The sequence below is a fragment of the Drosophila willistoni genome, unplaced genomic scaffold, assembly GCF_018902025.1.
Source record: "Drosophila willistoni isolate 14030-0811.24 unplaced genomic scaffold, UCI_dwil_1.1 Seg285, whole genome shotgun sequence".
Taxonomy (NCBI): domain Eukaryota; kingdom Metazoa; phylum Arthropoda; class Insecta; order Diptera; family Drosophilidae; genus Drosophila; species Drosophila willistoni.
This window is the reverse complement of record NW_025814241.1, coordinates 166,338-191,107: the sequence shown is the minus strand read 5'-3', so window position 1 is coordinate 191,107 and position 24,770 is coordinate 166,338. Positions and strand designations below refer to the sequence as shown.

Below are 24,770 nucleotides of genomic sequence, written 5' to 3'. Positions count from 1 at the left end.
GAACACCTAAAAACCATTTTTAGAAAACATATTCAAGGAATAGGCATCTTTCCGGGTATCATTCGGGCTAAAGCTTATAAGAAACTTTCTATGAACTAATATTAAAGACAAACCTTGCATTTGTCGAGGTCAATGTTCAAAAACAAGATTATTTCAAAGGCACCACAAATAGGTTAATGCAAAGTTTGACTTAAATTTAAAAAAGGTCGTAATCTAAACATTCGTTTTTCCTAATAACAAATTGGAAGCATCATTAAATTTGCTATATAGATTAAGAAACTAGTTTGAACGTTTGAACTCTTTCTCCAACATTTATTCAACAATTCATTTTTTGTACTACTAGAAGAGGTTCGTAAATGGAGTGCTGTGAGCCATTTAAGATGTAAAAAAATAATGTGCGAGTGACCCATGTCTTTTTCCACTATCAATTGGTTCAAAAAATAAAATTAATGCAGTTTTATTTTTAAATTTGTACTTGTAATTACTTAAAATGTACACACTATTACATTCGTTACAAGTTTAAATTATTACATTACATGGTAAGCAGCAGTTACTTTTTTTTTGGGGGGAAACATGAACACACACACGACTACGATTTGGAGGATGGATACAGCTCGGCATAACTTTGGACATCTTACTTCCCGGTGCAAACACGGGGATGTTTATGCCGACAGCTCTTCGTTACCTTGCAGGCCTGCAAAAAAAGAAGTTCTAATTAAATGCTTTCAAATAGGTTATTAGGTTTGTTTCTTGCCATGCGACGATAACGATTCTTCTTATCTTCCGATAAACTGCACCAGGCACGCGAGTTATGCCATTAGCAACACTTCCCATAACAGCCGACCCAAGAGGTCTACACTCCACATTAATGTAAACATAAACAATACCATTCCATTAAACATAGAGTGTCACAAGATAAGTGACAGAGTCCCTAAACATAGAGTGTCACAAGATAAGTGACAGTTTCCCTAAACATAGAGTGTCACAAGAAAAGTGACCAGAAGAAACATTATAAACACTTGGATGTAAGCCAAACCAGAATATGATTTGATTCAATAAAGCAGTCTTGATTTAACACTCAACCAGAACAGACTCAATCTTAATTGGCGCAGTCGGTACTCGAGTTCACAGCTAAAATATTGTGGAAACTTTGAACGCAATCAAAGATAACGAAACAATATAATACTGTGGAAAACAAAACATTTAGTGACAAAATAAAATATATATATTGTGGAAACTTTGGAGAAAATCTAAGCCAACGAAACAATATAATATTATAAAAACATTTTGTGACAAATAACGAAACAATAGAATATTGTAAAAACACTTTGTGCAAACAAACAGAATTATTGTGGAAACTTAAAAAAAAAAAAAAGTTAACGAAACAATAAAACATACACCATTAAAATGGCACAAATTAACGAAATACAACAATGCATTCAAATGCTAACATCAATAATAATATCCAATCAAGAGATGCATTCTAATCCAACAACAAGGGAGAGAAACAGCATCGAGAAGGAAACAAGGTACTTGCCGGTGTTCACTGGACAGGAGGGAACGTTACATGGTTTTATTTCGGCAGTCAACCAAATCATGGAGGAGTATGATGATAACGACCAGGTCTTCACTGTTATATTCAACACCAAAATTCAAGGTCAGGCTAGAACTATGCTTAATATTAACCCCCCTACATCTTGGGCTGATTGCAAAACTCGTCTTCGACATCATTATCGCCCAAGAACGGATCAAATGGGTCTAACCAGAAAAATTAATAACTTAAGGGTAACTACCGTTCGAGATCTTGATTTTAAAGTAAGAGCAATTGTTGAGGAAATTACTGATTTTTCGGTCTTTGAAAACAATAGCAGATTAGTTGACATATTAAGTGGTCTCTTAATTCAAAGAGTAAAAGAATTATCTTGTGGTCCAATGGCCATTGCCTTAATGAATAAAACAACATTAACAGATATAAGAATTGAACTTGCAAATTATATTGGTCTGAATTATGGAAATTTAAATAAAAAACTATTATTAACCAAAAATGACAATGACCATAGTACATATAACAAACAGACAACTAATAAAAATACAAACCGAAATACGGAACAGAGTCAAAATGTAAAACAGTCTCAAAATCCCAATAGACAACAGAGTCAAAATACGAGACAGTATCAAAATCCGAATAGACAACAGAGTCAGAACGTAAGACAAAATCAAAATTATCAGCAACCACAAAATAATCAGCAACCACCAGCAGAAGCAATGAGTGTAGATACTATAAATGAGGAAGTAGTAAACAGCACAGATAATCAAGAGTTTTTTACCAACTAGCCTCGGATGAAAAAAAAATTTTTATAAAAGGAACAATAGAGGAAGATACTTATATTATTTTAGTAGATACAGGATCAACCATAAGCATTTTAAACACAACTAATGTACATAATTCCAAATACAAAATAATTGAAAAATATTCAAAAACCATACATACAATAAAGGGAAAAATAGAAAGTGACAGTTACTTAGTGAAAACAAATGTGCCAAGGGAGTTTAAATATATAAATTATGCAAGAACAAAATGGGTGGCTATGCCCCTGGAAAAATCATATGATTTTCTATTGGGTATGGACTTCATTCAAAGGAATTTTGCAAATATTGATTTTCAAAACAAAATTATTAAACTTAACAATGGGGTCGAAATTCCATTCCTTTCCAAACAATCAGAAGATGTTTGCGTAATGGAAGTAAGTGAAATTGATGATCTTAAATTAAAAGAACTCAATACTGAGGAAGAACAAATAATAAGAAATCTTTCAAAAAAGTACGAAAAGTTATGTTTCAAAGAAGGGGATCACTTAACCAATACTAACACTATAGTTTATAGCATAAAAACTACTACAGACCAACCTAATTCAAAACTCTATCGGGTCTCCCCAAAATATGAAGAAGAAATAAAGAAACAAATAATTTATATGGAAAACAATGGAATTATAAGAAAAGCAAAAGCAAATATAGTTCTCCAATATGTGTCATACCTAAAAAAAGAGATAGCTCTGGAATTCAAAAGTATCGTATTTGTGTAGACTATAGGCGTTTAAATCAAGTAACCGTTCCAGATAAGTACCCAATACCTATCATGGACGCTGTATTAGACAAACTCGGTAAAGCCCAATATTTTACTACATTAGATTTAGCAAAAGGCTATCACCAAATTTTAATGGCAGAAGAAGATATAGAGAAAACAGCATTCATTTCACCAATGGGTTTATATGAATATGTTAGAATGCCTTTTGGGTTAAAAAATGCCCCAGCCACGTTTCAACGTTTAATGAATGAAATACTGAGGGATTATATAAACAAAAGTTGTGTTGTATACATGGACGATATTTTGATATTTTCAACAACACTTGAGGAACATAAGATTGCTCTAGAAAACATTTTCAAAATACTTAGAAAGCATAACTTAAAAATTCAACCAGACAAATGTTTCTTCATGAAACAATATACTGAATATTTAGGACACATTCTCACAAAGGAAGGGATTAAACCCAATCCACATAAAATAGAAGCAATAAAAGCAATGCAGCTACCTAAAACAGAAAAGCAATTGAAAGGATTTCTGGGTATGACAGGATTTTACAGAAAATTTATTAAGGACTATTCCAAAATAGCTTACCCAATGATCAGATATTTACAAAAAGGCACACAAATTAATACAAATGACCCACAGTTTATAGATGCCTTTGAAAACCTTAAAACACTTATAAGCTCACATCCAATCTTAAAATATCCAGAGTTTGATAAACCATTTACCATTACAACAGATGCCAGTGACTTCGCAATAGGTGCAGTATTGTCTCAACAAGAGCAACCAGTTGCATTCCTTTCAAGAACTCTAAATAAACACGAAAAAAACTACAGTACAATTGATAAAGAATTTTTATCCATTATACATGCAGTAAACTATTTTAGACACTATGTGATAGGTAATAAATTCCAAATTATAACAGATCATGCTCCGATAAAATATCTAAACGCAAAATACAAAGGGAAAGAAATGACAGCAAGACACCAAAGATGGATTTTAAAATTACAAGAATTCGATTATGACATAATATATTTGAAAGGAAAAGACAATAAAGTGGCAGATTTTTTAAGTAGACAGGAAACAGCTGAACTAATAAACAAGGATAAAACAAATGAGTCAAACTTTGAACTATCAGATACACAGCATTCAGCAGAGGAAGGAGGATTTACAAATTTCTATATAAAAGACGATATTGTAAACAAATATAAAACTCAGATAATAGTAACTTATACAACAACGGACAATATTAATATTCAGCATGGTAGAAAAATAATAGAAGTAAGCCCAGCAGAAACAGAAATTGAAATCGAAATCAAAATGCAAAATAATATAAATAAAGGAACAGTTGGAATTTTTTCAGAAGTTCCAGACTCAGAATATTATAAGATACAATGTATCTTAATGAACATTTTTTCACACTGTAATAATATAAAATTTTTTAAATGTACTAAGAGAGCTCAGGAAATTTCAAGCGAGGAAGAGTTACACAAACAAATAGCTATTTACCACACCAAAGATTCATTACATAGCGGAATAAATGAAGCTTTTAATTCGTTAAAGAACAAAATATATTTTCCAAAGCTAAGAGACCATATTCAGTTGATAATTTCAAATTGTAAAAAATGTAAGGAAATTAAATATGACAGAAAACCAATCAAACCTAAGTTTCAATTCACAGAAACACCGGATGTCAAAAATCAAATTATACATTTGGACATATTTCATATAAAACACAAATCGTTTGTTACAATCATAGACAAGCTCACAAAATTCGCAGTCGCTTATAATATAACAGATAGAAACTGGAAAACTAAAATGGAAATTATGATTGAACACTTTGCCAAATTCAATAAGCCACATAAAATAATAATGGATAATGAATTTAGATCAGAACAGATAAAACAATACTTAAACCAAGAACAAATAGAAATCCATTATACAAAGCCAAATTCACATACAGGAAATGCAGACATAGAAAGACTACATTCTACTCTCATTGAAATAATAGCAGGAATAGATGATGATTTATCAATTTCATCCAAAATGCAATTAGCAATAACAGCTTATAATAACCGTTATCACTCTACAATAAAATGTACACCAAATTATGCAAAAAACATAGAAGATGAGGAAAAACTAAAAAACACTATTATCAAACACAAAGAAAAAATTTTAAGCAAACAAAATAAAACAAGAGAAGATTATGAGGAGGAAAGACAGGAAGGACCAATTAAAAACTATAAACGAGTTAGGCATAAGGATGAACCTTATTTTAGAATTACAACATTAAATAATATTCATCCATGTAATATAAAAAGACCGTCAAAGCAGGAAAAAATTAATTTCCAACAAAAGACAGATTGACATCTTTGAAACAAAAAAATTTTTTTTTTTTCTCTTATCCTCAGATTTTCATAATTTTTTATGTTATAATGTGTGTTCAAGGCAGATTACAAATTGAACCAATTCAATCAAATGCAGGATATGCACCTATACAAACTTATTCCACGGAAATAGTTAATGAAACAGTAATTATACTACACATTATTAATATCGACCCTTTAAATAATATAATAAATCAAATGGAGACAAACATTAAAAATTTTAACATCACAGGAAAAAAGGAGCTATTAGCCGAAATAAATCTAATTAGAGCTAAAATAAAATCCATAACCCCAAACAACAGAATAAAAAGAGGAATGTTAAATATTGTAGGAACAACATACAAATGGCTTTTTGGAATTATGGACGATGAAGATAGAACAGATATTTTAGACCACCTTAACAATATTGACCAAAACAACCATAATATTATACAAGACATGAACCAACAAATTGTTATAAATACACATTTTAATAAAACAATACACAACTTAGCAGAAACAATTAAACAAGACAGAACAATAATCAAGGACATACTTACAAGCATGGACAATCAAAATCAAGAAATAGAAATGAAAATACTTCATAATGACCAAATGGGAAAATTAAAAAATATAGAATTCAAAATAAATTATATTCAGGAAAACATAGCATCAGCAAAAAATAATATAATCGTACCAGAAATTTTATCAGAAGAGGAAATAAATAAATTTGACATTGATTTTTATAAATTAAAGCTAATCCGTATGGGCATTTTAAAATATAAGAATAATTGCATCATAATCGCAATTAAAATCCCAAAATCATTTATAACCATAGATGTTAAGTTAATTATTCCTATACCAAATATAGATTATATACAAATAGACCAAGAAAATCAGTTAATTGCAGAAATAAATAATAAAACATTTACATATGAACCCAACAAAATTTTAAAAGAATTAAAATTAAGTAAAAGTTGTACCATTAATAATAATTGCAAATTTATATTCAACAATATAACGAGTATTGAAGAAATTGACGATGATACAATTATAATCAAAAATGCCAAGAATACAAAAATATATCAAAATTGCGATAAAAGAAATATTATACTTAATGGAAGTAACTTAATTCAATTCGGTAACTGTAAAATTCAAATTCTAAATGAAATATTTTTTAACGAAAAAACAGAATTTCACGAAAAATTTTTTTATCCAACAGAACTATTGAATCAAACCTATAAAAACACAATAAACTTTGATCATGTAACAATAGATAATTTTGACAATTTAAAAGAAATCACAGAACTTAAATACGAAAAGAAAATGACAAATGGCATATTTTTAACACTTTTTATTATTATTATTATATGTTTATCCATTTATATACATATATACTGTAAAAAGAAAAATATAAACATTAATGTAAACAGAATTCAGGAGAATTCATACTCTCAGAGGGGAGGAGTTATGCCATTAGCAACACTTCCCATAACAGCCGACCCAAGAGGTCTACACTCCACATTAATGTAAACATAAACAATACCATTCCATTAAACATAGAGTGTCACAAGACAAGTGACAGAGTCCCTAAACATAGAGTGTCACAAGATAAGTGACAGTTTCCCTAAACATAGAGTGTCACAAGAAAAGTGACCAGAAGAAAACATTATAAACACTTAGATGTAAGCCAAACCAGAATATGATTTGATTCAATAAAGCAGTCTTGATTTAACACTCAACCAGAACAGACTCAATCTTAATTCGCGCGGCTATTTTGATCAATTCCTGTGGCTTTAGACCACAATGCTTCTTGCGGAACGATCGAACGAAATTCAGATACCCATTATTCATAACAGGACGGGTTTGCTGCACTTGACACGCTTTTTGGCGCATGGGTTTCTACGCTTGGGGCGACAGGCCTTGCGCTTCCTGCGACAAGCTGGTTTACGCTTAGGGGACTTTCTCTTCATTTTCTTGTTACAGCACATGTCGGCATTATCCTAGAGAGCAGTGGCTTCTCGGCTTTTGCTTGGCATTGTATAGTCATACTTGCTTCGTTCGGTATTATTCATCGTTTGCCAGATGTTTGTACCCCGACGAATGGATGTATTCAGATCAAGCTGGGTATTCGTTGAACGGAATTCCCGAAGAAAGTTGAGAAATGTTCTATTGGCCAGACGAGCAGGTTTGTGCAAGCGCAAAATTCGTATGGTTTCATATGAATTCGGCATTTTACCTGAAATGAAAAATGCAATCATATTAGAAGTATAAAAGTCAATGTACCTCCAAATGGGTTAGTGTATTGGGGAAAAAGCAATTAGCAGAGTGGCTTTCTGTACAATTGATAAGTGGGAGTGGCACAATTTTTCAATTTTATAAAAAGCAAAAACTATTTTCAATTGTTTTGTGCAACAAAAACGAAACACAGGTTGAAACTGCACAACAGGCAATTCTAAATTGTTATTGAAAAAAAATGAAACCAAAAGGAATGTCAAATGTCTGGGCTAAAATGTGGCAGTAAAATATTTGGATAAAATGAATTTTGCCCAAATTTTTTATTATAGATTCCTACAAAACTTTAATGCCAAACCTCGCAGAAGTTTGTCTCATCAGGTTGAATATACTAACAAAATACAAACATTTATTATATTCTTTGGAGGGGGCCCACCAAAAGGAAAAAGGGAAATGCTAAAAGTAAAAGCATGGCCAACTAATTAAACTGATGAGACAATGCCTCATGTAAAACAGTAACAACCCGACAACAGAATCCCCTTCCAGCCCTTGGTCCTTTTGCCAGTCTGATGTACATATGCAAACAGCAACTGAACAGAATCAACAAATACTACAAACACACAATCCATCTGTTTTGTTTTAGTCTTTTTTATACCCTTGCAAAAAGGATATATTAATTTTGGTCAGAAGTGTGCAACGCATAGAAAAAAGCATTTCGGACCATATAAAGTATATATATTCTTGATCAGCATGACGAGACGAGTTCATATAGCCATGTCCGTCCGTCCGTCCGTCTGTCTGTCTGTCTGTCCGTCTGGATCAACGCAAACTCCTCCTAGACTGTTAGAGCTACAGAGTTGAAATTTTGTATGTAGGCTTGTATATATTGCAGGGGTTGTATATCTCGGATTCAGCCGGATCGGACCACTATATCATATAGCTCCCATACAAATGCCAAAATCACAAACAGTGACTCTTCTCAATAACTTGTATGTAGTATTTAGGCTTTTATATACTGCAGGGGTTGTATATCTCAGATTCAGCCAGATCGGACCACTATATCATATAGCTCCCATACAAATGCCAAAGTCACAAACTGAAATTTAATATTAGAGAGTTTATTACGCTTGTTAACGTCTGTGCCAAGTTTGATCAAGATCGGGTGACTATATCATATAGCTCCCATAGGAACGATCGGTCGAAAACAGTGACTTTTGTCAATAACTTCGTTACTTTTGAAGCAATTGTCATAAAAATTATATTTCTCAGTTTAGCATAACTATTAATGACTGTGCCAAATTTGATTAAGATCGGGTGACTATATCATATAGCTTCCATAGGAACAATCGGTGGTGAACAGTGGCTTTAATCAATAGAGAAAAAAGAGTTTTGCAATCGTTTTTAATGGACATCAAATGTTCTTTCAAATTACATATGTTTAATGTACAACAATCGAAACAAATTAACGCTTTTTCATATTTTCGATTTTGGTTTTCGGCTAGTAGAAATAGTTCAACTTTACTAATTTTCTCTATATAATTGTAAAAAGTAATTGTATTCCATAGAGAAACTGAAAAATCGAAAAGTCTTTTTTAATCTCAAAGTTTTTAAAAACATTTTTAAAAATTCACAAAATTACAAAATGCAGGAAATGATTCATTATGCAACAAACACATACTTTACTAACCCTACGAATATAACTAACCATACGATATAGAAAAACCCGAAAGCTTTTAAAACTTAGAAATCCCGCATATAATTTTGACGTGGCTTTTCAAGTCAAAGTTATGTATACATATCTAAAATGTTTAACTAAATAGCTTTGTTCTCTTGAACACCTAAAAACCATTTTTTGAAAACATATTCAAGGAATAGGCATCTTTCCGCGTATCATTTGGGCTAAAGCTTATAAGAAACTTTCTATGAGCTAATATTAAAGACAAACCTTGCATTTGAGCCGTCTCGAGGTCAATGTTCAAAAACAAGATTATTTCAAAGGCACTACAAAAAGGTTAATGCAAAGTTTGACTTAAATTTAAAAAAGGTCGTAATCTAAACATTCGTTTTTCCTAATAACGAATTGGAAGCATCATTAAATTTGCTATATAGATTAAGAAACTAGTTTGAACGCTTTCTCCAACATTTATTCAACAATTCCTGTTTTGTACTACTAGAAGAGGTTCGTAAATGGAGTGCAGTGAGCCATTTAAGATGTAAAAAAATAATGTGCGAGTGACCCCGGTCTTTTTCCACTATCAATTGGTTCAAAAAATAAAATGAGTGCAGTTTTATTTTTACATTTGTACATGTAATTACTTAAAATTTACACACTATTACATTCGTTACAAGTTTATATTATTACATTACATGGTAAGCAGCAGTTACTTTTTTTTTGGGGGAAACATGAACACACACACGACTACGATTTGGAGGATGGATACAGCTCGGCATAACTTTGGACATCTTACTTCCCGGTGCAAACACGGGGATGTTTATGCCGACAGCTCTTCGTTACCTTGCAGGCCTGCAAAAAAAGAAGTTCTAATTAAATGCTTTCAAATAGGTTATTAGGTTTGTTTCTTGCCATGCGACGATAACGATTCTTCTTATCTTCCGATAAACTGCACCAGGCACGCGCGGCTATTTTGATCAATTCCTGTGGCTTTAGACCACAATGCTTCTTGCGGAACGATCGAACGAAATTCAGATACCCATTATTCATAACAGGACGGGTTTGCTGCACTTGACACGCTTTTTGGCGCATGGGTTTCTACGCTTGGGGCGACAGGCCTTGCGCTTCCTGCGACAAGCTGGTTTACGCTTAGGGGACTTTCTCTTCATTTTCTTGTTACAGCACATGTCGGCATTATCCTAGAGAGCAGTGGCTTCTCGGCTTTTGCTTGGGATTGTATAGTCTTACTTGCTTCTTTCGGTATTATTCATAGTTTGCCAGATGTTTGTACCCCGACGAATGGATGTATTCAGATCAAGCTGGGTATTCGTTGAACGGAATTCCCGAAGAAAGTTGAGAAATGTTCTATTGGCCACACGAGCAGGTTTGTGCAAGCGCAAAATTCGTATGGTTTCATATGAATTCGGCATTTTACCTGAAATGAAAAATGCAATCATATTAGAAGTATAAAAGTCAATGTACCTCCAAATGGGTTAGTGTATTGGGGAAAAAGCAATTAGCAGAGTGGCTTTCTGTACAATTGATAAGTGGGAGTGGCACAATTTTTCAATTTTATAAAAAGCAAAAACTATTTTCAATTGTTTTGTGCAACAAAAACGAAACACAGGTTGAAACTGCACAACAGGCAATTCTAAATTGTTATTGAAAAAAAATGAAACCAAAAGGAATGTCAAATGTCTGGGCTAAAATGTGGCAGTAAAATATTTGGATAAAATGAATTTTGCCCAAATTTTTTATTATAGATTCCTACAAAACTTTAATGCCAAACCTCGCAGAAGTTTGTCTCATCAGGTTGAATATACTAACAAAATACAAACATTTATTATATTCTTTGGAGGGGGCCCACCAAAAGGAAAAAGGGAAATGCTAAAAGTAAAAGCATGGCCAACTAATTAAACTGATGAGACAATGCCTCATGTAAAACAGTAACAACCCGACAACAGAATCCCCTTCCAGCCCTTGGTCCTTTTGCCAGTCTGATGTACATATGCAAACAGCAACTGAACAGAATCAACAAATACTACAAACACACAATCCATCTGTTTTGTTTTAGTCTTTTTTATACCCTTGCAAAAAGGATATATTAATTTTGGTCAGAAGTGTGCAACGCATAGAAGGAAGCATTTCGGACCATATAAAGTATATATATTCTTGATCAGCATGACGAGACGAGTTCATATAGCCATGTCCGTCCGTCCGTCCGTCTGTCCGTCTGTCTGTCCGTCTGGATCAACGCAAACTCCTCCTAGACTGTTAGAGCTACAGAGTTGAAATTTTGTATGTAGGCTTGTATATATTGCAGGGGTTGTATATCTCGGATTCAGCCGGATCGGACCACTATATCATATAGCTCCCATACAAATGCCAAAATCACAAACAGTGACTCTTCTCAATAACTTGTATGTAGTATTTAGGCTTTTATATACTGCAGGGGTTGTATATCTCAGATTCAGCCAGATCGGACCACTATATCATATAGCTCCCATACAAATGCCAAAGTCACAAACTGAAATTTAATATTAGAGAGTTTATTACGCTTGTTAACGTCTGTGCCAAGTTTGATCAAGATCGGGTGACTATATCATATAGCTCCCATAGGAACGATCGGTTGAAAACAGTGACTTTTGTCAATAACTTCGTTACTTTTGAAGCAATTGTCATAAAAATTTATATTTCTCAGTTTAGCATAACTATTAATGACTGTGCCAAATTTGATTAAGATCGGGTGACTATATCATATAGCTTCCATAGGAACAATCGGTGGTGAACAGTGGCTTTAATCAATAGAGAAAAAAGAGTTTTGCAATCGTTTTTAATGGACATCAAATGTTCTTTCAAATTACATATGTTTAATGTACAACAATCGAAACAAATTAACGCTTTTTCATATTTTCGATTTTGGTTTTCGGCTAGTAGAAATAGTTCAACTTTACTAATTTTCTCTATATAATTGTAAAAAGTAATTGTATTCCATAGAGAAACTGAAAAATCGAAAAGTCTTTTTTAATCTCAAAGTTTTTAAAAACATTTTTAAAAATTCACAAAATTACAAAATGCAGGAAATGATTCATTATGCAACAAACACATACTTTACTAACCCTACGAATATAACTAACCATACGATATAGAAAAACCCGAAAGCTTTTAAAACTTAGAAATCCCGCATATAATTTTGACGTGGCTTTTCAAGTCAAAGTTATGTATACAGATCTAAAATGTTTAACTAAATAGCTTTGTTCTCTTGAACACCTAAAAACCATTTTTTGAAAACATATTCAAGGAATAGGCATCTTTCCGCGTATCATTTGGGCTAAAGCTTAGAAGAAACTTTCTATGAGCTAATATTAAAGACAAACCTTGCATTTGAGCCGTCTCGAGGTCAATGTTCAAAAACAAGATTATTTCAAAGGCACTACAAAAAGGTTAATGCAAAGTTTGACTTAAATTTAAAAAAGGTCGTAATCTAAACATTCGTTTTTCCTAATAACGAATTGGAAGCATCATTAAATTTGCTATATAGATTAAGAAACTAGTTTGAACGCTTTCTCCAACATTTATTCAACAATTCCTGTTTTGTACTACTAGAAGAGGTTCGTAAATGGAGTGCAGTGAGCCATTTAAGATGTAAAAAAATAATGTGCGAGTGACCCCGGTCTTTTTCCACTATCAATTGGTTCAAAAAATAAAATGAGTGCAGTTTTATTTTTACATTTGTACATGTAATTACTTAAAATTTACACACTATTACATTCGTTACAAGTTTAAATTATTACATTACATGGTAAGCAGCAGTTACTTTTTTTTTGGTGGGAAACATGAACACACACACGACTACGATTTGGAGGATGGATACAGCTCGGCATAACTTTGGACATCTTACTTCCCGGTGCAAACACGGCGATGTTTATGCCGACAGCTCTTCGTTACCTTGCAGGCCTGCAAAAAAAGAAGTTCTAATTAAATGCTTTCAAATAGGTTATTAGGTTTGCTTCTTGCCTTGCGACGATAACGATTCTTCTTATATTCCGATAAACTGCACCAGGCACGCGCGGCCATTTTGATCAATTCCTGTGGCTTTAGACCACAATGCTTCTTGCGGAACGATCGAACGAAATTCAGATACCCATTATTCATAACGGGACGGGCTTGCTGCACTGGACACGCTTTTTGGCGCATGGGTTCATGAAAGGCCTTGCGCTTCCTGGGACAAGCTGGTTTACGCTTCTTGGGGCAAGCTGGTTTATGTTTCTTGGCGCATGCACGCGTCTTCTTTCTCATGGGCCAAGCAGGCTTACGTGGGCAGCCACGTGGCTTACGTTTCTTGGGACAAGATGGCCTCTTCATGGGACAAGGGACTTTCTCTTCATTTTCTTGTTACAGCACATGTCGGCATTATCCTGGGGAGCAGTGGCTTCTCGGCTTTTGCTTGGCATTGTATAGTCACACTTGCTTCTTTCGGTATTATTCATCGTTTGCCAGATGTTTGCACCCCGACGAATGGATGTATTCAGATCAAGCTGGGTATTCGTTGAACGGAATTCCCGAAGAAAGTTGAGAAATGTTCTATTGGCCACACGAGCAGGCTTGTGCAAGCGCAAAATTCGTATGGTTTCATATGAATTCGGCATTTTACCTGAAATGAAAAATGCAATCATATTAGAAGTATAAAAGTCAATGTACCTCCAAATGGGTTAGTGTATTGGGGAAAAAGCAATTAGCAGAGTGGCTTTCTGTACAATTTATAAGTGGGAGTGGCACAATTTTTCAATTTTATAAAAAGCAAAAACTATTTTCAATTGTTTTGTGCAACAAAAACGAAACACAGGTTGAAACTGCACAACAGGCAATTCTAAATTGTTATTGAAAAAAAATGAAACCAAAAGGAATGTCAAATGTCTGGGCTAAAATGTGGCAGTAAAATATTTGGATAAAATGAATTTTGCCCAAATTTTTTATTATAGATTCCTACAAAACTTTAATGCCAAACCTCGCAGAAGTTTGTCTCATCAGGTTGAATATACTAACAAAATACAAACATTTATTATATTCTTTGGAGGGGGCCCACCAAAAGGAAAAAGGGAAATGCTAAAAGTAAAAGCATGGCCAACTAATTAAACTGATGAGACAATGCCTCATGTAAAACAGTAACAACCCGACAACAGAATCCCCTTCCAGCCCTTGGTCCTTTTGCCTGTCTGATGTACATATGCAAACAGCAACTGAACAGAATCAACAAATACTACAAACACACAATCCATCTGTTTTGTTTTAGTCTTTTTATACCCTTGCAAAAAGGGTATATTAATTTTGGTCAGAAGTGTGCAACGCATAGAAGGAAGCATTTCGGACCATATAAAGTATATATATTCTTGATCAGCATGACGAGACGAGTTCATATAGCCATGTCCGTCCGTCCGTCCGTCTGTCCGTCTGTCTGTCCGTCTGGATCAACGCAAACTCCTCCTAGACTGTTAGAGCTACAGAGTTGAAATTTTGTATGTAGGCTTGTATATATTGCAGGGGTTGTATATCTCGGATTCAGCCGGATCGGACCACTATATCATATAGCTCCCATACAAATGCCAAAATCAACAGTGACTCTTCTCAATAACTTGTATGTAGTATTTAGGCTTGTATATACTGCAGGGGTTGTATATCTCGGATTCAGCCAGATCGGACCACTATATCATATAGCTCCCATACAAATGCCAAAGTCACAAACTGAAATTTAATATTAGAGAGTTTATTACGCTTGTTAACGTCTGTGCCAAGTTTGATCAAGATCGGGTGACTATATCATATAGCTCCCATAGGAACGATCGGTTGAAAACAGTGACTTTTGTCAATAACTTCGTTACTTTTGAAGCAATTGTCATAAAAATTTATATTTCTCAGTTTAGCATAACTATTAATGACTGTGCCAAATTTGATTAAGATCGGGTGACTATATCATATAGCTTCCATAGGAACAATCGGTGGTGAACAGTGGCTTTAATCAATATCTTCGTTATTTCCTAAGCCGTTTCGCAAATGTTAGACCTTTTACACAAAAAACTTGCAAGGGTATACAAACTTTGACGCGGTCAAAGTTATCCCCGGCTTTCTGATTTTCTGTTTCTGTTGGTTCTGCTTAGTGTCCCTGTGTATGTTGTCTGGTTGTTGTTGCTGTTTTGTTGTTGTAACAGCACATTTAAACAATTGAACACACGCATGATTCAAACAGGCAGCACAAAAAAGAGTTAGCGAGAGAAAGCTGGGACAACGAAATGTTGTCATGGCATTTGCACAATTTCCCACAATGAAAAATAGGTGCAGGATTCATGAGAAGGATATTTTTATGCGCTTCTTAGGTTTATCGCAGGGGGCGGAAGCTAATGTGATTTTCAACGCATAAAAACGATAAATCTATGCATTGCAAAAAGTTTTGGGTCACGGGAGACCACGGAAACGTTTTCATTTTCACTTTAAATGCGCTAACGAGCCAGTTGGATTAAAAACCAGAGGGCCGGGCTAACTTTGACCACGTCAAAGTTTGTATACCCTTGCAACTTTTTTCGTAACTTTTTCGTTACTTATAGCCATCAAAATGGAAAAACGTTTTATCTAAAAAGGCTAATGTTTGCGAAAGAACGACCAACAATCTTCTCATAGAAAATAACGAAGATATTGATCAAAGTCACTGTTTTCCACCGATCGTTCCTATGGGAGCTATATGATATAGTAACCCGATATTTATCAAATTCGGCACAGTCATTAACAGATATACTAAACTAACAAATATTTAATTTGAAAGCAATCGTGTCAAAAGTAACGAAGTTATTGAAGAAAGTCACTGTTTTCGACCGATCGTTCCTATGGGAGCTATATGATATAGTCACCCGATCTTGATCAAATTTGGCACAGTCTATTATATGTATAATGAACTCACCAACTCACTCACTTTCCTTACCTATAGCTATGACAATATCTCAGAAAATGACGTAGTTATTAAGAAAAGTCACTGTTTGTGACTTTGCCATTTGTATGGGAGCTATATGATATAGTGATCCGATCCGGCTGAATCCGAGATATACAACGCCTGCAGTATATACAAGCCTACATGCAAAATTTCAACTCTGTAGCTCTAACGGTCTAGGAGGAGTTTGCGTTGATCCAGACGGACGGACAGACGGACGGACGGACGGACGGACGGACATGGCTATATGAACTCGTCTCGTCATGCTGATCAAGAATATATATACTTTATATGGTCGGAGATGCTTCCTTCTATGCGTTGCACACTTCTGACCAAAATTAATATACCCTTTTTGCAAAAGTATAAAAATAAATAATCTTGAAAGCAATAGCGTACAAGCAAACGAACTAAATTACTTAATAGACATGAATTAATAAAGGTTTAGAAGCAATAAACAACCTCAAGGAAGAAAAGGAAAAATCAGTAAAATTAGAAGTTCTAATCTTTAATTTTGAGCATTTCACAGAATACATTGAAGACATAGAAATGGGCATGCAGCTCACTAGACTAGGAATTTTCAACCCAAAACTTTTAAAACATAATCAATTAAATCATGTTAATTCGGAAAAACTATTGAATACAAAAACATCCACCTGATAAGAAGAATAAATACTATTTTAACAACAACACTTTGTTCAATAGAAATACAAAACAAATAGAAACTAACGAATGTATAATAGGCATTTTAAATCAAATCCCAACCACTTGTAAATACACTAACAATAAGACATATAAGAATTTTCAAACTAATTACATTGAACCAAACATAATTATAACATGGAATTTACCAAAAACTAAACTTAATCAAAATTGCGTAAACAACAAATTAATAATAGAAGGCAATAACATAATAAAAATTTACAATTGTACCTTACAACTAAACGAAATATCAATAATAAATTCATTGCTTGACTATAGCCAAAGCATTTATGTAACAAACAATATCACCAGGCTAGAACCTATTTCCTTTATCCAAACAAAAGAGATAATTAACGAACATACGAAATATTATACATACTGCATTTCAAACTATTGCATTAACCACTTTTATACTTACTATAATAAGTTTGATTACATACTTAATCTATAAGTTTAAGGCAATGCCACAAAAATTAATAATTAAGCATTTTCGATCAAATAACAATCGTAGTCCCACAGAAATATTCGAAACCCCAATTGTTAAAAAAATTGAGTCCCAAATTATAAACAAAATTGATACTCCAATATTTACAGCTGAGAAAAACCCCTCGCTGTATCCCAATGTATCCGCCTGAGGACAGGCTATTTTCTTTAGGATGGGGGAGTCATATATCCAACTATATATATAAATATTTCGACCCCTAAAATTCATAACGTTAAAGTAAATATCCGTTTTTATAAACAATTTTTCCCCTTTAAAATGAAAGCGTGTGAACGCTAACTCATAATTAACATAAACAATTAAACACTTGCAATAATAATTGTCCCCCTAACAACCAAAAGCGTGAGAACGCTAAGTCAGCATTTAAATTCGGGCCAATCGCATCAATATCAATCACGCCACTAAAGGGCTCACAAATAATAAAGTACGTTGCTTTTAACTCACAATTTTTTTTTTTTCCTCTTTGGGAAAACGAGATATTTAATTCTATTTAGTTTAAAATGGAAGTATTAAGCCAAGTAAGGAGAAGACTGATGCCGTTTCAATATTCCCCATCCCACATGACAAGAAGTCAGTTCAACAATTTTTAGGATTAACATCGTATTTCGGAAGATTTATCGAAGGATACTCAGTAACAGCTAAGCCCTTGACGGACATTTTGCGAAAAGACAACAAGTTTGAGTTTAAAGAATTGCAAATGGTAGCGTTTGAGCAATTGAAGTTAGCATTGATCCGATTTAAAGTTATACAATCCTAAGCTAGAGACTGAGATTCACACTGATGCCTCGAAACACAGTTTCGGAAGATGGTTTATTTCATCCGGTACAATATATGAGTCGGAAATCTAAACCTTGCGAAGCGAAGTATGATTCATATGAACTTGAGGTTTTAGCATCGCAAAAGAAAGATGGAAAAAGAATAATACAGATTGCACACAAACAAGAACATTTTGGAGCTAGAAGGACTCAGGATATCGTTGGAAAATCGTATTATATTCCAAAATTAAAAGAAAAGGTAGCCGGTGTTGTTGAGTGGAATGTCTTATTGTTAATGCCAAAACCGGTAAAAAGGAAGGAAATTTGATCCCACTAAGCAAAGGAGATCAGCAATTGATGACATATCATATCGTTGGCCCGATGGAGGTCACAACAAAGCGTTACAATCATATACTTGTTATTGTTGATGGGTTCTCTAAGTTTGTATGGTTGTATCCGACTCGTGGAGCAGGAGTCGATGAATTTAGTTGTCTTGAAAAGCAAGCCATAATTTTTGGTAACCCGGTGAGAATAATTTCTGACAAGGGAACAGCATTCACATCCAATGCGTTTAAAGAATATTGTAACAGACAGGATATACAGCATTTACTGATAGCAACAGGTGTACCCCGCGGCAACGGCCAAGTAGAAAGGATGCATAAGATAATAGTTCCAATGATTTCAAAGTTAAGCGAAGAGAATGAGGGAAACTGGTACAAGTATGTAGGTCGTGTGCAACAACTTGTTAATAATACTGCTCCAAGAAGTAAAAGAGTTACACCTTTTAAGATTTTGACAGGAATAGAGATGCGTAGTCCTGATGATCCCGAAATAAGAAAGCTGATAACCGATTCGTTAATAGAAGAATTAGACTGTGGTCGTGATGAGATTAGAGCGGAGGCTCGAAAGAATATTAATGAAATACAGCAGTAGCTAGTGAGCGAGACAGAACGACACGCAGCGGCCGTACCTATATGGTTGACTCACTCATTGGCAAATAAAGACAAGAAGCACTCGCATTCGTACTCTCGCCTCGATCACATCGCGCACCCAAATTATCACTAAGGCCAATAGTATAATATATTCGTATCACAAAGAAACATTGTTAATAAAACTAAATAAGGAAATCACATCCTTTAATAATATTGAAATAAATAAACCGGGATAAAGTAAAATCCCACATATATATTTATGTGAATATTAATATTCACGTCTTTTCGAAACCAAAGTATCAAATTAAATGAAAAAGCCTGTACCAAACATTCTGTTTTTAAGCAAACGCAATGCATGCGAACGAAGTCTAATTTATTCTTGCAAACAAACAAAAAAAAATATTCTTTCCGAAATGCAATTAAAATTATTATTATTAAAGAGGTCTACTACAAAAGAGGAAGATTCGAAAGACACTAGAAACAATTTTAAAATGGGTTTACATAATGTATTTGCACAGAACCATAGTACACATCCAGGAAGACCATCTGGCCCCGGAAAATAAACAGGTTTAACTAATTTAAGTTCGCTAAGAATAGAACTTTCATCAATCACTGGATTGAAAATGCAATTAGCCTTTTTTAAATGAAAGGGATACAGACTTGCTCGATATTCAGTTGAGGAATAAGTTGTTTTGAAAAAACACGCAATCATATTGCCAATTGTTTGTTAGTGCTCGCTTTTTATACCCTTGCAAAAAGGGTATATTAATTTTGGTCAAAAGTGTGCAACGCATAGAAGGAAGCATCTCCGACCATATAAAGTATATATATTCTTGATTAGCACGACGAGACGAGTTCAAATCGCCATGTCCGTCCGTCCGTCCGTCCGTCCGTCCGTCTGGATCAAGGCAAACTCCTCCTAGGCCGAAAGAGCTACAGAGCTGAAATTTTGCATGTAGGCTTGTATATACTGCAGGCGTTGTATATCTCGGATTCAGCCGGATCGGATCACTATATCATAAAGCTCCCATACAAATGACAAAGTCAGGAACAGTGACTTTTCTTAATAACTTCGTTATTTTCTGAGCTATTATCATGAAATTTAATATTGTTAAGTTAATGACATATATAAACGACTATGCCACATTTTATCAAGATCGGGTTACTATATCATATAGCTCCCATAGGAACGATCTTTCGAAAACAGTGACTTTTGTCAATAACTTCGTTATTTCCTATGGTAAGATTGTAGGCCGTTCTTTCGGACACATTAGCCCTTTTAGCTTAAACGTTTTTCCACTTTGATGGCTATAGGTAAGGAAAAACTTACCAAAAAAGTTGCAAGGGTATACTAACTTTGACTCGGTCGAAGTTAGCCTTGGCCCTCTGGTTTATATTGAAAATACAAAAAAGAAGGGTGCAGAAAAGTCTTACGTTTAGAATTAACAAAATTATAAAATTGTTTAGGGTCAGAAGAAAACTGAAGCTTACACCGCTAAAGATAATTCTTATAGCATTGTGTATTAAGCATCATGCATTTTTAACGAGCGACTGTATACAGAGCGTAATCTGATGAACGACGTGTTGTTGGAAACTTCTTATCGAGTCTTGACATTTTTCAAATTGGATAACTCTCGAGAGAACCAGGGATGTTTGTTAAGCCGCTCCAGCCTATCAAGAGGCACACAAATATCAAAGAGTGAATTCAGAGTATCATAAAAAAAAACGAACAGCTGAGTTCATATCTCTACAATTGTATAGATAATACGAATCAGTGTTTTAATTAAGGCTGGCAAAGTCAGTCTTACGAAAGCACCTATTTAGAGGTAACTCATTGGAACCAAGTAATGGTGAAAGCAAGGGCAGATCAATTTTTAAATTTAATGTAGGATGAAATTTGTCTTCGGGAAGAACAAATGGTTCGATCCTATAAACATCACAATAAGAAGCACCCAATACAAAAATAAGATCTAACGATTTTCTATTAGAATTTAAGACAGGATTGACTTTGGATAAAGATAAGCCTAGAAGGCCATCAATAAAGTCATGACCATGTTGAACCTCCACTATAAGCATGTCTTGACTGGAAACAAAAGAGGAATCTAAATGATTTAAATATACCACCATGTCTGACAATGGTGGAATATATTCCATAGGAACAAGTAATAAAAGCATTAAAAGATTTAAAACCGACAAACTCAATCTCCTGGGTACTAGAAAATTTAATCATTTCAGATGATAAAGCAGCATCAACAGCTATCAGAACGCCACCGCCTATGCGGTCACGTCTGAATATAGAAAAGTTTGTGGAATAAACCGATGCATCAGCAATATCAGGTTTTAGCCACGTCTCTGTAAAAGCTACAACTACTACTTTTAGAACTATCGGCAATTTCCATTGGAATGGGTAATTGCGCGGACCCATCGGACACTACAATAGGCATCGCTTTTAAGCGATCATTCCCAGGTGATACCCGTAATTCCTTACTAATCGCATTCACAACCGGGCTCTTAAACGATATCAATTGCTGTACATTAGAAGTGGACTATGCATAAGTCCGGTCGGGTACTATAAGAGACGCTGGCGGATCTACAGATACAGAAATACCCCAAGGACTGGTCCTTTTACGTTTCGGAGACTCATTCATAATCGAAAAGCTTCTAAACTGAGTCTCCACGCAGTAAACTCCGTTTGGAGTTTGTTAAAACCTGCCCCTAAAGTGTCAAAACTATCTCTAATCCGCTTCTTGAATAAGCGCATCTCATTCTCGACCTCCCGGCAAGCATCACATCCATATTTTAAGCCACCACCTTCAGCAATAGACTCCTTGATTCTGCCTGTGTAACCTGCACACTTAACGTTATCCGCATTCTCACACAACCAACAAAGAATATAATCATGGGAGTCAACCGCATTAGTGGCAACTATGCAATTATTTTTTGGTCAGACAACCATTTTATCAAAAATTTTAATTTATTTTAAAAAAGGAATAAAAAATTAAAATTGTAAAGGTAAAAAATATGTGTTTAAGAATATACTGACCAGCTCACACACGGGTTAATGTGCAGAGTAAGCCTTCACAACTAAAGAAATTAATAAGCACGAATACACAAAAACCAGAGGGCCGGGGCTAACTTCGACCGCGTCAAAGTTTGTATACCCTTGCAACTTTTTGGCAACTTTTTCCTTACCTATAGCCATCAAAGTGGAAAAACGTTTAAGCTAAAAGGGCTAATGTGTCCGAAAGAACGGCCTACAATCTTAGCATAGGAAATAAAGAAGATATTGATCAAAGTCACTGTTTTCCACCGATCGTTCCTATGGGAGCTATATGATAGAGCTACCCGATCCTTATCAAATTTGGCACAGTCATTAACAGATATATTAAACTAACAAATGTTTAATGTGAAAGCAATCGCGGCAAAAGTAACGAAGTTATTGACAAAAGTCACTGTTTACGAAAGATCGTTCCTATTGGAGCTATATGATATAGTCACCCGATCTTGATCAAATTTTGCATAGTCGTTTATATGTGTAATTAAGTCACCAATATTAAATTTCACGACAATAGCTCAGAAAATAACGAAGTTATTGAGAAAAGTCACTGTTCGTGACTTTGCGGTTTGTATGGGAGCTATATGATATAGTGGTCCGCTCCGGCTGAATCCGAGATATACAACGCCTGCAGTAATATTAATATACCCTTTTTGCAAGGGTATAAAAAGAGACATCTTTCTATAACCAAGACACCAGCGAGCCTCGGATTTATTTGATCAACCCTTCTATTTCATCAATAATCATCGCCATGGGCCAGGCTAAAATAGTCTGGTGATGAAATGACGCTATTCCCCGGCTAATACCAACATTATACACCCAATTTGAGCGAGAACTACTACTTTTCGATTTCTTTTTGGTGCATATGAATACTTAGTAGTAGTTCTGCTACCTTTTCTTGTTTCATCTGTACGCAAAGTATGGCGTAGCAGCCCTTTGGTTTAGATACTACTTTTTTTTGTTGCACCACGGCAACACCTTTTCATACTTTTTTTTCCTCTTTTATTAACGTAAATTTTTGCTGAACTAAAAGAAATTTAAATGAATTATTAGTTTAAGTAACGTAACGAAACTTAAAATACTATTATTAAAATTAAGTCCCTATTTGGTTAAGTAAAATACGTTTTCCTTAGTAGAAAACCTAATGGGTATGTAAGGCGTTGAGATTAGCTTTGTTGCATTTCATTTTTCTAATAACTAAATTATACAGCAAATCCCTGCAGCATCGATGGGCCCAGAGATCGCACCGTTGGATAAATCGTGAGTTAACACACACATGTATATACAAATATAAATATTTGTTTCATTGCAAACTGGCACAATCGGCCACATAACCCAAATCTCTTTTGAATTACTATGAATTTTTGAATCTATATTTGCTCTATATCGTATTTAAATTTATTTTGCTATATCTTTTACATATCTTTATTTTGTAATTTCTTAGAATATTAAGTCATGAAAACCCTTTTGTTTGGAATTAAACCCGTAACTTGAAATTTCGTCATGTTGGTGTAAACTAATTCATTGAGGAGTCCGTCGCCTGAATCCATGACTATGCTGCCGTTACAAATCGTCTAAGATCATTTAAGAGTCTGTTAAGGGGCAATCAATTAAACCCAATAGTTTGCCAAGGTAGGGTGGGTACATAAAGGGTTAGCGAACAACACGTTTAGCTAATCTGCAGAGAAGTTGTCCGCACAATTAAAAGTATCCCGATCTGGTCCAATATTTTGCTTTTTACATCCTTTTAGTTTCTCATAGTGCACTTATATTTTTTCTGTATGATCCGTGCGTATGCCTAGAGGAGGAAAGAACCCCCCTCATCCGACGAGCTAAGCAAGAGCAACGCTAGAAGTGCACGACCCTCTTTAGCATACACTTGTGTTATCGTTAGCAACTTAGAAAAATTAGGCAGCTAACAACTACACGTGCACATGTATTCATCACTACAGAAATGGCGCCCAACCGTGGGACGGGTCCAATTCTAAATTATTTATTACTACAGAAATGCCAAACATGGGACCCGAATTATTTAGAACACCACTACAGTAATGGAGCCGAATCATGAGAATTTTCGGATTAGTCGACCAGAAGAAACTATTGGCGGCAACAGCATCGTATGACGTATCTTTGTATGACTAGGCGGGAACGCAAATTTTATGATTTTTGTGGTTTGAGGCTATCGTTAGGAATTGCAGTTGCAACTCGGTCATATCGGGTTGACTGACCAATGGAGTCGTTAAAAAGTTACAATATTATAAAATAGGCATTCTTAGACCATAGCTTTGTTTAGAGTGAAAAGAACCTGCACCAGGAATAGCATATGACTGGCGTATGTCGGTATATGACCAGATTAGGAAATCGTCATTCAGACAAATCGGCAAAAGAAATTTTTGTTTAAGATTTAATAGAAATCTATTTTTTGTGCAGATCGAATCAACTTTGTAAACGGCAATAGGATTGGATAATGATGGCGGATTCCAAATTTATATA

The 24,770-nt window shown here is 34.5% G+C and overlaps 1 protein-coding gene and 1 pseudogene across 2 annotated transcripts; both read right to left on the bottom strand.

Annotated features, from left to right (window-relative positions):
* Positions 1-467: 467 nt before the first annotated feature.
* Positions 468-13,844, bottom strand: LOC6637511 (protamine-like). 2 transcript variants are annotated; one of them, XM_047012799.1, is made up of 3 exons: positions 13,419-13,843; positions 755-797; positions 468-694 (listed from the first exon to the last, which is right to left on the bottom strand). In XM_047012799.1, the coding sequence occupies exons 1-3, from the start codon at positions 13,721-13,723 to the stop codon at positions 635-637; spliced, it is 408 nt and encodes a 135-aa protein (XP_046868755.1). In that variant the 5' UTR covers positions 13,724-13,843; the 3' UTR covers positions 468-634. The 2 variants fall into 2 exon arrangements, with proteins under 2 accessions (XP_046868755.1, XP_046868756.1); XM_047012800.1 differs by lacking the exons at positions 468-694; positions 755-797 and adding an exon at positions 13,098-13,315 and having other exon boundaries at positions 13,376-13,844.
* Positions 10,136-10,560, bottom strand: LOC124461246 (annotated as a pseudogene).
* Positions 13,845-24,770: the final 10,926 nt, after the last annotated feature.